The sequence below is a fragment of the Myotis daubentonii genome, chromosome 2 (assembly GCF_963259705.1).
Source record: "Myotis daubentonii chromosome 2, mMyoDau2.1, whole genome shotgun sequence".
Taxonomy (NCBI): domain Eukaryota; kingdom Metazoa; phylum Chordata; class Mammalia; order Chiroptera; family Vespertilionidae; genus Myotis; species Myotis daubentonii.
The window spans coordinates 147,180,532-147,197,195 of NC_081841.1; the positions used below are offsets into that span (position 1 = coordinate 147,180,532).

At 38.3% G+C, this 16,664-nt stretch overlaps 1 protein-coding gene across 2 annotated transcripts in view; it reads right to left on the bottom strand.

Annotated features, from left to right (window-relative positions):
* DIAPH3 (diaphanous related formin 3) overlaps positions 1–16,664 on the bottom strand; it is a 565,715-nt gene that overhangs the window by 421,029 nt on the left and 128,022 nt on the right. For both annotated transcript variants that reach the window (XM_059684797.1, XM_059684796.1), the window contains one exon: positions 13,032–13,162. In XM_059684797.1, the coding sequence (XP_059540780.1) occupies positions 13,032–13,162 (131 nt within the window). The remainder of the gene's footprint in view (positions 1–13,031; positions 13,163–16,664) is intronic.

The window sequence follows — 16,664 nt, forward strand, 5'->3', positions numbered from 1 at the left end:
TCAGAAACTCATAGCACAGGGAAGAAAGCAGCTACACCTAGAGATACTCAAAAGGGCAAAGTCTCAAAATGATTATACAGGAAAACTGCATGACGTTCTGACCTCTAAAACCATGTTGGTCAGAAGGGTAGCCACTAGCGACTTACATTTAAATTCCATTCCTGAGTCACCTTAACCAAGCTTCAACTGCTCAATCGCCACACGTGGACAGTGCAGACACAGAACATTCCCATCACAATACAAGTTCTCCTGGACTTCCTCATGAAAGAGCCCGATTTCTCCCTAAACCTGCACAGGCACTCCAGGTAACCTCACTGGATAACCCTAATGGGGGTATTTCTTTCCTATTATCTTTAATGAATTTTAACATATGAAACATGTTTAACATATAAAAACTATAGCTATTTCTTTCTGACATATAATCTCCTGTAACAAAAAAGACTAGTAAGTAATGGATAATAGTGATGGTAATTGACTTATACTCTGTAAGATCTTCTGAATCATAAAAATTAAGACTTCCTTCTATTACCAATATATTATTCCTCCCTTTGTATCAAGGCCTTTCTTTTGCATAAATATGTATTTCTTCATATAGAGCTTTGTCAGGGAATACCAAGAAAATTGTCATATTTTAAATCCTTTCCTTAACTCACCTGGAAATACGCTAACATATAGTAACAGGGCCCAAAAAATCAGTCTAAGGAAGACACACTGTGGACTCTTTGTATGTAGGACACTAAATAACTAGGAGCTTCAGTGGCTGCAGTGCAATTTCTCCATTGAAAAAAAATACATGTTTGCCAAAGAAACCAAAATATTTGGTAAATAGTTTTATACTGATAACTGTTATAGATTTGAACACATAAGGTTTACATTCCCAGAAAACACAATAATCATTGAAAAGAAAGGAAGTTTCTTATATTTCACCTTTATATCCATGAGAAATTGTGTAAGTTTACTACCAGTATGTTTTCCCAAATTGTTGACATAACACTATCTTTTTTATCTTTTAAACTGTAAATTTATCTGCTTAAATATTTAGTGTTCTGTCACATATTCTTCCTTTAATACATAACTATCAAACTACTCTATTTTTAAAATGAAGATTTAAGACCCTATATTACATTGTGACTGACTTTACATTTCAATGACATTTTCATAAAAAAAATTAATCTTGGCTATTCAAACAATTTATATTTCATTTTCAATAGACTGGAAGGTATTTATTTTTAAATACATTTGGAACACTTTAAAAATCTAAGACCTTCCAAATCAAGTATAAATTGATTTACACAGCTATTAGTCATCAGGTACAGAAATATATGTTTCTCTGTTAAAAAGCAATTATTACATTTTCAATGTACTCGTATTATTAAGTTTGCATTCAAAGTCAAAGCTTTTAAGATATAGGTAAAGTTAACTTTGAAACCAAGTAATTATAACACATTTTAATACATCTATAAACCAAAACCAAACTATACTTTAAATGACAGTACAAAAAATAGAAAGCCTCCTACCAGAACATTCAGTCTCCTAGAGAGTCTCAGAAAAATTACACCAGCTTTAGAAGGATTGTGAAAGCACTGGAGAGTACTAGCTTGCCCGTGAACAATAATATCAAGTTAGTACTCCTTCGAAAACATTAATAGTTATTTTTTTCCAGGGCATTCTTCATTAATATTTCATTCAATTAAAATATTTTGGAAAGGAGATAAAAATAACCTAAAATTAGAGGACACTTTCAACAATTATTTATTTAATAAGTAATATCAAATGTCAAAACATTTATGGACCGTGAATTTAGACATAAGTAATCCTAAGATATATAGCAGTGTCTAAATAAAGAAGCTAGGAAGAATATTAACATCCTACCTATACTTTTTGACTTCTTATTGAAAAACAACCAGAAAAAAAAATATGTTCTTAAGAGGTAAAAGCCACCCTACCCAGTTTGGCGAGTGGATAAAGCATCAACCTGCAGATTAAAGGGTCCCAGGGTTTGATTCCACGCAATGGCACCTACCTCAGGTGCAGGCTCCATCCCAGCCCTGATCAGAGCCTGTGCAGGAGGCAACCAATCCATGTGTCTCTCTCACATCAATGTTTCTCTCTCTCTGTCTCTCTCCTTCCCTTCCCCTCTCTCTAAAAATCAATGGAAAAAAATATCCTTGGTTAAGGATTAACAACAGCAGCAAAAAGAGGTAAAAGCCCATCTCTCTCTCTCAGGAAAATTCTGTTTAAAAAAAAAAAATGCATTCCACTAATACTTTAAACCTACCAAAAGCAATGTTTCTGTGACTTCTTGATGTGCTGCCATATTGCTGATGCCAACATCCTGGCTACATAAAGCCACACTGAAGGGTGCCATGGACCCCAGCTATAGCAGTGCCAGACAAGGCATACCTTTCCACTCATTTTCTATTCTACTGGTATGAAGCCCACATCCTTAGCTTCTTCTTTGCACATCAGCAGCCTCCATTAGATCCTGCTTATCTTCTCTTGGGCTCTCTTGCCTATGAATGTCCACTCATCCTTCATGATTAAAAAAAAAAAAATAGTCCTTAATATTTCAGACTTGAATTCCTTTATGAAGTCTCATAGTCCTGGACTTAAGTTTGAAAATATAATAGTCATTCATTATTTAGGTCAAAGAAAAAAGTGGTTTACATAGAAGAAATAAGGTGTTTAAGCAGCACTATCAAATAGTGTTTTACAATGGCAGAAACGGTCCATTATGTTCTAATAAGGCAGCCACTAACTACATGTATCCTTTGAGCACCTGAAATGATTTTTTAATTTAATTAGAACTAAATTTAGATAGCCACGCCATATTAAACAGCACAGGAAAGAAAACCTGGAGCTACTTGCCTACCTGGCATCACTGTCAAAGAGAAAGACAAAGAAAGGAAAGACAGAAGAAATACAAGAATGTAGATCACCTAGGAAAATCTGGCCTCCTCTTGCCCATTTCAGAAATTTCCACCATTAATATCACCATAAAACTATTCACAAACATTTTTATAAAGAAAATGAAAACAAATAAGCATAAAAAGCCAGGGTAGCAATATTTATTTCAGAAAAAATAGACTTTAAAACAAAGGCTATATAACAAGAAATAACAAAGGACCCAACAATTCTACTTCTGGGTGTACCTGAAGAAACCCAGAACACTAAATTGAAAAGACATATGCATCCATGTGTTCACTGAAGCATTATTTACCATAGCCAAGATATGGAAGCAACCTAAGTGTCCAACAACAGATGAATGGATAAAGCAGTGGTGCATATAAACAATGGGAAATTAAAAAAAAAGAATGAACGAATGAATGAAATCTTGCCATCTGCAACAACATGGTTGGACCTAAGGGTATTGTGCTAAGTGAAATAAGTTAGAGAGAGGAAGATATGTACCATATGATTTCACTTATATGTGGAATCTAAAAATAAATAAATAAATAAATAAATAAATTAAACAGGCAAATCAAAACGAGACTCACAGATACAGAGAACATTTTGATGGTTGCCAGATGGGAAGGATGAGAAGGAGGTAAGAAGGGAATGGGTGAAAAAAATAAAATGATTATGAAATACAAATTGATAATAACAGAATAGTCATGGGGATGCAAAGTACAGCATAAGACAGTGGTTCTCAACCTTCTGGCCCTTTAAATAAAGTTCCTCATGTTGTGACCCAACCATGAAATTATTTTCATTGCTACTTCATAACTGTAATGTTGCTACTGTTATGAATCATAATGTAAATATCTGATATACAGGATGGTCTTAGGCGACCCCTGTGAAAGGGTCCTTCAACCACCAAAGGGGTTGCGACCCACAAGTTGAGAACCACTGGCATAAGAAATATCTACACTAATAAAAGGGTAATATGCTAATTAGTCCGGGAGACCTACGGACAACCTTCCAGACCTCTTCCAGACAAAGCTGTGGCTGGGAGGGCCGAGGCAAACTGCCAAGGCTGGAAGGGCCCATCGCAGAGCCCCAGCCAGGTGGGAAGGACCTCCCTCTGGGCAGCATTGATCACAGAGCCCTGGCAGGGTAGGCAGGGCAGCTAGGGCCTTCCTGTGGGCAGCAATTGATCACAGAGCAGGCAGGGCCTCCATGTGAGCGGGGATTAATGGTGGAGCCCAGGACAGGTGGGAAATGCCTGCCTCTGCTCTGCCATTGATCCCAGAGCCCAGGCCTGGTGGGCAGGGCCTCCCTGTGGGCAGGATCAATGGTGAGCCCAGGCCTGGCGGGAAATGCCTGCCTCTGCTCTGCCATTGATCCCAGAGCCCCAGCAGGGAGGGCAGGAATTCCCTTTGAGCAGCATTGATCACAGAACCCTGGCAGGGTGGGCAGGACAGGCAGGGCCTCCTATGGGTTGCAACTGATCACAGAGCGCAGGCTGGGTGGAAAGGGCCTCCCCATGGGCAGGGATTAATGGCAGAGCCCAGGCCTGGTGGGAAGGGCCTCCCTCTGTTCTGCTATTGATCCCACAGCCTAGGCCTGGTGGGCAGGGCCTCACTGATTCACTGAGGGCAGGGATTAATGGCGGAACCCAGGCCGGGTGGGAAACGCCTACCTCTGCTCTGCCATTGATCACAGAGCCCTGGCAGGGTGGGCAGGCAGGCAAGAGGGGGTAGTTGAAGGTGAGCAGGCCATCGGGTGGGGGTAGTTGGGGATAATCAGGCCGGCAGGGCGGGGGGCAGTTGGGGGTGAGCAGGCTGGTAGTGGGGAGCTATTGGGGGTGATCAGGCCAGCGGGGGGGAAAAAGTGGGACAGGGAAGGCAGTTGGGGGTGAGTCTGGCAGGAGTGGCATTTTGGGGTGAGTAGGCCAGCGGGGGGGGGGGGGGCAGTTGGGGTGAGCAGGCCAACAGGGTGTGGGCAGTTGGGGGCGAGCAGGCTGGCGGCGGGGGGGGGGGGAGGGGGCAGTTGAGGGCAATCAGGCCAGCAAGGGGGGGGCAGCTGGGGGCAAGAAGGCCTGCAGGCAGAGTGGTTAGGGGCAATCAGGCAAGCAGGCAGGTGAGCGGTTAGGAGCCAGCGGTCCCAGATTGTGAGAGGGATGTCCGACTGCCGGTTTAGGCCCGATCCCTGTTGAAAAGGGTGCAGGCTGGGCTGAGGGACACCCCACCCCTGTGCACGAATTTTGTGCACCAGGCCACTAGTAGTCAATAATATTGTAATAACTATGTATGGTGCCAGATGGGTACCAGATTTATCAAGGTGATCACTTCATACGTTATACAAATTTCTAATCACTAGGTTGTACACCTAAAACTAATATAATATTGTATATCAACAGCAAAAGAAAATTTAAAAATTATTTTTATACATAGAAGAAGAAGCAGCAGCAGCAGCAGCAGCAGCAGCAGCAGAGGTCCATCTTGGTAAAAGAAAGGCTTGACTTGTAGGTGTTTCAGTTTGGGAACACTGAAGAACTTGCACCACCACTCACCCCTCTACCCCCCACTATGTCCTTGATAGAATCCATTGCCTAAGGGAGGCATTCTGGAGACAGGGAAGAAGGATGAAAGCCTGGGTAATTAGCAGTGACAATTAAGGAGGGACAGACATCAAAATTACAACTAAATTATACAACAACCACCCTTGAAAAACACCTGAAGACCAGCTGAACAGAATACGTACAATTAAAGATATAAAGAAGAAACCACTTGAGAGCGGTAGGAGAAACAAAAACGCAAAATGGGCTGGTCACACATCCATGTGTGACAGTTAAGAATCTAGCAGTATACCTCCACTGTGGAGCTCCCCACTGAGAAGAAAGTGGTCCCAGCCCCACACTGGGTTCCTAGCCCAGAGCACCAGTGCTAGGAAGAGGAGTCCCTACAATACTTATATGGCTGTGAAATGGGTGGGGATTTCCTCCTAGTGAGACATTCCCTCCAGGTGAGATGGAGGGCTGCTGGAGTCCCACATGTTCTTCTTAAAGGGCCCAAACATGAAATTACTGACTGAAGGAAGCACTTATTCTGAGCTACAAGGCTGGGCAGCAACTGCAAAAGCTCCAGGAATAAACTAAATTGCTGGCTTCAGGAAGCCATTACAACTTTGTTGAGCTCTCCCCCAACCCAGCCTGCAGGAATTGATGAGCTTTAAATCTGAGTCACCATCAAACTCACAGCATCCTGGTGATTCCCTGAGAATCAGCCCCAACCAACTTATATGCTGGCTGAACTTCTCTCAGCTAGGAGGTAAGCAATCTAGATGCAGAATTCAAAGCACTGGTTATAAAGATGTTCAAATAACTCAGGTAAAAAATAAATGATCTCAGTAAAAATTTCAACAAAGATAGTAACTTTGGGATGGAAAACTGAAACCATAAAAAAAGGACCAGTCAGAAATGAAGAATGCATTAGAAAGAATCAGGTGAAGCACAAAATTAAATCAGAGATTTGCAAGAGAAGGTAGTTGAAAACACCCAATCAGAACAGCAAAAAGAAAAAAAGAATTTAAAAAATGAGGATAGTTTAAGGCAGTGGTTGCCAACTGGTGGTCTGCAGACCAATGGTAGTCCGTGAGGTCCGAAAGGTTGGCTACCACTGGTTTAAGGGATATCTGTAACAACATCAAGCTTAACAACATCCTTATCATGGGAGAACCAGAAGTAGGAGAGAAAGAGCAAGGGAGTAAGAATCTATTAAAGAAACAATAACTGAAAACTTTTCTCTAACTTGGAAAAGAAAACAAAACAGGCATACAAGTCCATGAAACACAGAGTCTAAAACAAGATGAAACCAAAGAGGCCTACACCAAGATACATCATAATTAAAATGCCAATGGTTAAAGACAAAGAGAAAATTTTAAAAGCAGCAAGAGAAAAACAGTTAATTACAAATAACAGAATTCCCATAAGACCGTCAGCTTATTTCTCAACAGAAACTTTGCAGGCCAGATGGTATTGCCACAAAATATTCAGTGATAAAAAGCAATGACCTACAACCAAGATTACTGTACTCAACAAGGCTTCACCTAATGAGGATAGCAAGGAAAATTTGTTCTAATTCATAATCCTAGTCAGACACATGTAAGGTGCTGTGTGGTCAAAAAACAAAGAAAGAAAACCTTCATGCCTATGAATGAAAAAGGGGCCATACAGTAAATCTGCCAAGCTCAGGAGGGGACATGCAGATGGCACAAGGCAGGCTTTACAAACATGATGACACGTAGGATTGTCTGAAGATAAAAATTGCTAATTAAAATGGGTCCTGGTGCAAAGTCATATCCTAGGCCTGTTTCATTCTTTACCTTAAATGAGCCTATCTATCGTCTTCGTGCATCTATGACAACATACCTTTGAAATGCCATGGTAATTTTCTTTTCCTATCCCTGGAAGGCAGAATAGCCAGCACCACACAACCAGATAAGGAGACCAGAGAAGCCCTCATTGTTCTCTTGTTGCCTGAATACCATCTCTATGTTCTGTAAATATTAATTATTAACTATCCTTTATCCACCAATGTAATAGAAATAACTGTTTCTCCATTTGGCTTTCTTTCCAGCCATAGAGATTTCTCTGCTTTGCTTGCTTCCACCCTTTTAATCAGCCACCAATGGATTTCATGTACTTTCTTTCCGTCTTCTCCTTTGGTTCTAATGTATAAAATAAGCTGCAAAATTGTCATTTTCTTGAGCATTTTCTCAACCATTGATATTGTGCTTCTGGACATGTCTCACAATTTTGGCTCAAATAAACTCTTATAAGACTTTTCTATAGGCTGGACATTCTTTTGTCAACAAGCCAATAAATGTAGTTTAAGGTGGTACCAGGTCATTAGTATCCCTATGCTCCCAGGAGCAGAAAGACATTAATTCAATCTAACAGAATGTATTTTCAAAATAAATCTCAAAGAAAAAGTTATAAGGAACAGGAGGTCACACTCTAAAATTACAAAATACACAAAGAAACAAGCTATGACAAAAGGTGGAAAGGAAAAAAGCAACACCAAGATTAGAACTCGGAAACCTTCATTTACTAGAATTATAGACATAGAATATAAAATAAAACTATTTAATATGTTTAAACAAATAAAAGGTATTAAAAATAAGAAGCACAAAATTATTAAAAATGACAAGGAGTTTTAAAACAGAGCAAAAGAGATATTATAGGAATAAAATTAAAATAATAGAATTTAAAATACAATGTATAAATTAAACAGATTAGATATTGGTGAAGAATCAATTAGGAAACTGGAAGAGCTTTAAAAAATAAATCCAGAATGGAGTAGAGAGATAAACAGATGGCAACTATAAAGAGGTTAGGAAATAATGATATATGCAGTAGAAAGGCCTAACATAAACAAAATTATAGAAAAATAGAGTCAATATTCAAATAGATAATAGTTGAAATTTTTATTGAATTTATGAAAGACAACAAGCAAATTCAGGAAGCCCTCCAAAATTAGCAGGATAAATAAGAAAAATTACATCTAGACACATGAAACTATAGAACAAAGAAAACAACATCATAAAAGCCCTGATACTATGGCTCAATTGGTTGGGCATCGTCCCATACATCGAAAAGTTGCAAGTTCAACTGCCGGTCAGGGAACTTGCTGGGGTTGTGGGCTCGATCCCCGGTGGGGGATGTGCAGGAGGCAGCAGATCAATATTCTGCTCTCACATTGAAGTGTTTCTCTCTCTCTCTCTCCCTTCTTCTCTCTCTAAAAATCTATGTTTTGTTTTTAAAAAATCATAAAATGTAAAGGCAGATATACTGGGGGGGAAAAAAAATAGAGCTTTCAATAAAGAGCAACTAGCCCTCTCAAAAACAGTAATGAAAGGCAGAAGAGAAAATAATATCTTCAATGTACTAAGAAGAGAAACTTAAAAACTCTCAATTTTATATGCTAGGAAAACTATCCTTCAAATATAATGTCATTGTCAGACAAATAAAAGAGTTTTACCATTAGCAGACTTTCATCAGGGAACTTAATGGTGTACCTGAAGCAAAACTAAAATAATCATAGGGGAAAAAAGATATAAGAATCTAAAAGAATGGTGAGTACATATGTGTTTGTAAACATATAAACACATATTTGTAGTATAACTCAATAATAATAGCTATCTTATAATATTGTAAATAAAAACAAATAATTGAAAAATCACACAAAAAAAGCATAGAAAAGCATGTTTGGTCTTAATTTTTTTCTTCAACTCATGTTGATGCCAATGTGTACACTGATTGCACTGCTTGCCACAAGTTTTTCTGTCACACGTATGGCACATGGCACAAAACAAACATCAACACCAAAGTCAAGCTCCTCCACCAGCTTTGTGTTCTCAAGCCCAGCAAAGGAGAAAAAGTAGATTTCAAACATGACACTGATTAAATGGAACATTGACATGCTAAGGCTGCTCACTGGCTTTGCAGTAAACAAATATATTTTAACCGCAAATTTTTCTAAACTGATTTTCTGGAGGTTATTAGTTATTAATTTAATCAGATCTAGTTCCAAAACCTCCACTGAAACCTTTTAACAAAAGATAAACTTGATAATGTACAAATACTTCTTGTAAACTTGAAAATATTAACCACAAGTAAAGGAAAATAATGTCTAAAATCATAAAACATAAAGACCTGATAAGACTGGATTTTCTAAGAGAAAAAAATCTTATCCTTGACAGCTGCATCAAATTTAGAAAATGAAGATGCATTCTATAATTACTTTGCTCTATGCATAGAAGGGTATGAACTAAAATGCTTGATATCCATCATAATGATGTTAGTGTCTATCTTTTTATGTTTCCACCTCAACATGTTTGATAGCTTAAATGTAATTGCTGACTATGTCAAGATCCACTAAAAGCAATATTTTGATAATGTGAAGAACTTACTTTCTTCTCTAGTGTTTCAAAAATAAAGCAATTTTATCTTTTAGTGCACAAGTGTCACCAAGAATATTGAATAATCAATAAAACTTCAAGCAAGAACTTCATAATCTTCAAATCAACTCTTCTTAAAACAAGGCAAATAATCTGGTATATAAAGCAATGGGTTTTACATAATTCACTATCCAGATAGTAAAAGTTTGATATGACTCATAACAGTTAGGCAGTTTCAGAAGTTGATGAATGGCTCTAAAAATATTGCCTCTAATGGCGGCGGGGGGTAGGTGGGAGAGGATGGTGCCTCCTACCTTTTCCTTGATTGTTTGATTTAAATAAATCCTGATACAGCATTGGAGAGCCACCATTAATCAGTTCACTTGTTTCTTTTTCAACTCTATTCACAGACATTAAAGAACTTCAACTCTAATTTTCTCAGTAATACCATAGGTCATACAATGATCTCAAAAGCTTATAAAAATCAGAACTACTTCTCTCTTGGAATTTACTCACATACTGTACATATAAGAGAAAATAAGAAAAACTGACTTTGCCCTAGCCTGTTTTTCTCAGTGATTAGAGCTTCGGCCCAAGAACTAAAGGGTCCCAGGCTCGATCCTGGTCAAAGACGTGTACCTTGGTTACAGACTTGATCTGCGCCCTGGTTGGGTGTGCAGGAGGCAACCAACGGATGTGTTTCTCTCACATCAATGTTTCTCTGTCTCTCCCTCTCCCGTCCACTCTGTCTAAATATCAATATAAAAAATATCCTCAGGTGAGGATTAACAACAACAATAAAAAAAAAAACCAATAACTTTATCAACAGATACATAACTGACAACAAAGTCCAAAGGTCTGATAGGCATAATTTCAGTTGTACATGTCCAGCTGTACATGCCCAGCTAAGTCATTCTTTTAATCAGAGCACTAGACACAAAAATATTCTCAAGTATCTCCTCAATTTTCTGTCTCCATAAAGCGCTATGATTTCAGAAAAAAATTATCCAATATGATTTGCTATTCCTTTCTATTAAAAAGACTACTTAGGAAATATCCACCTCACTTGTGGATTCCTAATAATATTAGAGGCCCAGTGCATGAAATTCATGCACTGGGGGGGGGGGGGAGGGGGTTTGGTCCCTCAGCCCGACCTGCGCCCTCTCACAGCGCCCTTGGGAGCCCTCAAGGGATGTCCAACTGACAGCTTAGGCCCACTCCCCGTAAGCCGTCAGTTGGACACCATTAGTGCTGCAACAGAGGCGGGAGAGGCTCCTGCCACCACCACTGAACTCACCAGCTGTGAGCCCGGCTTCTGGCGCACTGACCACCAGGGGGTACCTCCTGCTTGAGCATCTGCTCCCTGGTGGTCAGTGCGCATCATAGCAACCAGTCGTTCCACCGTTCAGTCTAATTGCATATTAGCCTTTTATTATATAAGATATTCTAGAACTGGCCATTCTTGGGGAAATATTTCTGTAAGTGTTTGATGGAGGGGAGGGGAGTTGAAATGAAAGAGATATGTAGCATTGTTTCCCAGTGTTTTTAGGTAAAATCACAAAAATAATTGTATCTATTACAATGTGCATGAATTTATACATAAAACCCTTTCAGTTGTTCTTTTGCTATCATATTCACCTAGTCAAAAGATGAAGATGAACAAGAAAAGGTAAAGTCTACTTTTAATTATGTTGAAAAGCCATGAATATCTCCAGTGCCCAGTGGCTGCCAGATAAACTGAGAAATGAGTATATCTCCCCAATCAACCCCAAAATACCCTCTTCCTAATTTAAACTCCATAGGAACAGGGCTTGAATCAGCTTTGCTATTTTCTCAAGTTCCACACCTAATATAGTACTATAAAAGTAGCAGGTGCTCAATGATTATTTGTTAAATGAATAAATTTTACAGGTACAGAAAACGTTAGAAACTAGGCCTCTTCATGTATGACTATGTCTGTAAATAAAAGCCTAATTCAACTTAGTTTCTATCATTAGGGAAGGTAAGACGTAAGCAGGCTAAAATCAAACCTCATTGTTTCAATCCACAAATCTTTACTGAGCACTTTTCATATGGTAAGCATGGTCTAATAAAGAGAGGTAAATAAAATATATCAAGTCCCTGGTCTCTTGCCCACTATTAGTTTTCAGTCTAGAAAACGGATTGGAAGTGGCAAAATATGAAAAAATAAAGTTGAAGTAAGTAAAGATTCTTTGTTCACTGTTCACACTCCTTAGTTAAACCTCACTCACTTTCATGACTTAGCAGGCAGGGCACCTCTGTTTTAAATACTTGTACTGTACTGAAATACTTGTTGTAGGAAAAGTCAAGGACTTTTTCATACAGTAGCCTAACTACAGAAATGTCTGCAAAAAGTAGGATATCACAGAGATTCTTTTACATACTAACAATCAGTCATAGTTTGTCATTCTAGCCCTTGGAATATACATGAATGTATACACACACACCCTCATCATGTACACACATGCAGGTACATTGTTATGAAGAAATAAGCATTGACATAGAATAAAGTCAAAACCGATCTACCTTAGGCACTTGGAGCTGTGAAATTCTAATTATATTACTGCTCAGATATTTTATAACAACTTCTGCTTGAAAATGTTTAAGAATATGCTCAACTAAAGAGTCTAAAAATTGATTTAGTAATGTTGCCAGATAGTTAAATTTGTATTTCAGAAAATCAACTGTTTTAGTATAAGCATATGTAACATTAAGATTTTATTTGCTAAATCACACTATACTAACACGGCCATTTCTGAAAAATGAAAGAAAAAAAAAATCCGTGGTACTTCTTGCTATGTCAAACAAGAAAAGCTAATTCATATGCAATACCAAAATTCAGAATGAAACTCAATGACATTAGATTAGTAGTTTCTAATCATCACTGTTCTCTTTTTAAAAAATAGGTTAGGTTTTTAAAAATTCTAAGGGGAAAAAAGTGAGTTTTTTAAAAGACCATGGGCTATCTATTACTCAGTAATAAATACAAAAGTACAATTGAGACTAAATTTCTTCACACACAGAAATATTATGCATTCAATTTTTACCTTAGGTAGTTATTGCGCTATACTGGCTACTAATTATAGAAGTATTAGGTAAAAATGACAGATTTATAACAACTGATTAATTTAGTAACATGCCCGATGATGATCAGATATAGGAATTACCTCACAGGATTACTAGTCAAAGAAACTCGAAGTGACTCCAGGCACGTTACAAGTCTCTCGTCTGCAGGCCCCATTTTTAGTTCATGAATGAATTCCTGAGGTGAGATCTGCCGATTCCTCTTAAGACTTCCCTGTAAAATAAGTCCAAAAAAAATTTAATTCATATTGTGTAAACATTAGCCGTTAAATAACAATTGCATTAGCCCCACCTTTCATATTAATGGCTGCATACAACTATTCGGATAAGTATTACTTTGCGAGGATGATTTCTTTACCTGCGCCCATAAATCCATAAATTCATAATCCATGGTAGCCATAAAAGATAGTAACATAATATCATAACATTTGCAAATTAAAATGACTACTTTTCAAATAAAAAATATGAAAAACAATAAATGTATATCATAAAAAGTATTTTAAAATATACTAATATATTTTAGGCACACTCAAATAACAAAACTAATATAAGAATGACCCTATTAAAATGAATATCCCAAACAACACAAAAAACCTGAGATTTTATCCTACATACAAGCTAAGTTAGCCTGCCTGCTCCTATTTCATGGATGCTGACAGAAAACACAGGAATCCTAAGGGAGAGTCAAAAACTTTATAAGCATATATTCACTCAGCAACCCACCCACTCCCACAGGGATGATGCAGAGTCCACAGAGGTGATGGATGCCTTCACATGCCGTGGATTGAGTCACAGGGAAGAACACTGAGCTTTGGGGATTCACCACTTTTATAGTGAGCAGTAATAAGCCTGCTTATTATCCATAGACAAATATAACTTCACTTCTAAGGCTACCCACTGTAAATGCAACCCTGAGAAATGGCCTGGGTAAAGAGCATTCAAGCCTCCAGTTCCTGGCATAACCAGAAAAAATATACAGTGATACTCAGGGCCAATGGCAGCCTGCCTCTCCCAATGATAAATATCTTTCATAAAGAATTTGTATTCAGAATATTTAACAAACCCCTATAAATCAATAGTAATAACACAAATAGTCCAATCACAAAAGAAGATATATGAATGGCCAATAATCACATGAAATGATGTTCACAATCATTTATCAGGAGGGAAATGCAGACTAAAACAAGTAAAATAACACTATAGACTCCCTACACTGGTGAGGGTGTGAAGCACCTGGAGCCTCCTACATGACTGGTGGAGATATAACATGGTATTGCCACTCCGCAGAAGAGTTTTAACCATTTCTTTTAAAACTAAATATACACGGACTATAGGACTCAGCAACTGCACAACTAGGTGTTAAGTAGGAGGGATAAATAAATATATCCATACAATGTTCAGAACAGTTTTATCCATAATAGCCAAAGATGGGAAACAACCCAAGTAAGTATTCATTAACAAGTTTGGTTATGTCCATACAATAGAATACTACACAACAACAAAATTTCACTACTGATAATGCAATAAAATAAATGAATCCAAAAAAATATGTTGAGTTAAAGAAGTCAAACAAAAAAATGCATAGTATGGTTCCACCATTTATATAAAAGACCAAAACCAACCTGTCAATTTTTTCTGTAGGACCATTTTATATTTTAGTTCAAGACATGGAAGCAGAGATGTTAATTTTTGGTGTGTTTGATTACAGCATGGGGTTAAAGGTGGACATTTTAAGTGGGCAGCAAGTAGATTTTTCCAATAATCACTGAGAAAAACAGACTAAACTCATTGGCTAAAAAATATCTCTTTATTTCAGTTATATAAAGTTTTTCTAGCTTGAACAATTTATTAGGCAATAAATTGCCTAAAGGCTTCTGCATTGTCCCCTGAGGTTCCTGCCTCTTACCAAGACCTCACCATCATAGACCCAGCCTTGCACAGGCCTACTCCTAGGTACCAGATAGATCTGGGCTGAGACTAACTTCCCAGGACAGGCCATTTATGAGCCACATAAACTGAGCCCATCAGCAGATGGATGGATTAGAAAACTATGGTACATCTACACAATGGAATACTATGCTGCTGTAAGAAGAAAGGAATTCTTACCATTAGCAACAGCATGGATGGACCTGGAAAGCATTATGCTAAGTGAAATAAGCCAGTCAATGAAAGAAAAATACCACATGATCTCACTCATTTATGGATAAGGACCATTATAAACTGATGAACAAAAATAGATACAGAGTCAGAGCAGCCTCGAACAGACTGTCAAACTACAGCCGGAAGGCTGGGGAGGGTTGGGGAGGGGGGGCGGGAGGGGGAGGTAAGAGATCAACTGTAGGACTTGTATGCATGCATGTAAGCATAGCCAATGGACATAAGACACTGGGGGGTAGGGGAGGCCAGGGGATTGTCAAGGGGGGGGAAAAAAGGAGACATATGTAATACTTTTTGTAATACTTTAAGCAATAACAATAAATTTTAAAAAAAAATTTTTTTTAAAGTTACAAGTTTGAGCCCTGGCTGATGTGCTCAGTGGTTAGAGCAGTGATGGAGAACCTTTTGAGCTCGGCGTGTCAGCATTTTGAAAAACCCTAACTTAACTCTGGTGCCGTGTCACATATGGAAATTTTTTGATATTTGCAACCATAGTAAAACAAAGAATTATATTTTTGATATTTATTTTATATATTTAAATGCCATTTAACAAAGAAATATCAACCAAAAAAATGAGTTCGCGTGTCCCCTCTGACACGCGTGTCATAGGTTCGCCATCACTGGGTTAGAGCGTCAGACCATACACCAAAGGGTCGTGGGTTCAATTCCCAGTCAAGGGCAGGTACCTGGGTTGTGGGTTCGCTCCCCTCCCCCCCCCCCCAGGGCACTAGTGTGAGGCAACCAGTCCATGTGTCTCTCTCACATCGATGTTTCTCTCTCCTCTTCCTCTTCCCCCTCCTCCTTCTCCTCCTCCCTCCCTTCTTTCCATTCTCTCTGAGAAAAGCAATGGGGGGAAAAATCCTCATATAAGAATTAAAATTAATTAATTAAAGTTACCAGTTTGAGCTAGTGACATTTTTGTAAAAAATAACATTTGAGCAGAGACCCGAGTAAAGAGGAGGGGACATGGGAAATCTGGGAGATGGATATTCCAAGCAAACACAAAGCCCTAAGGCAGGAATGGCATATTCAAAGCAGAGCAAGAAGACACATTTGAATCCCAGTGAGCATGACAGAGTTATAGATGACAAAGACAGACAAAAGAGGAGACGGGATGGAAAAATTACAGTCTGAGTGCCAAGTGTTTTTGCATGACTCTTGAGCTAAGCATACTTTTTACATTTTAAGAAGCTTAAAAAGACAGAACAGGAGGCACAGGAGAAAAGGGAGGGGGAAGACAAAGCAGCAGCAACTGAGGCTCTATGGATATACAAAGCCTAAAATGTTTATGATCTTGACCATTTAAGAAAAAGTTTGTAAGCCACTGATATGGTCTTACAAACCACAGTGAGTACTTTAGGCTTTATTCTGAGTGAGTGAAAAACTATTGGAGGGTACTGAGCAGAGAAAAGATCTAATAAGCTCTTTATTATTATTATTATTATTATTATTATTCTAAGTCCTGTGTGGCAACAAACATAAATGAAAAAACATGAAACAAGGAGGCCAATAAGAAGGCTAGCATACTGTTTGCTCACCAGTTGACAGTAGCCAGGTAT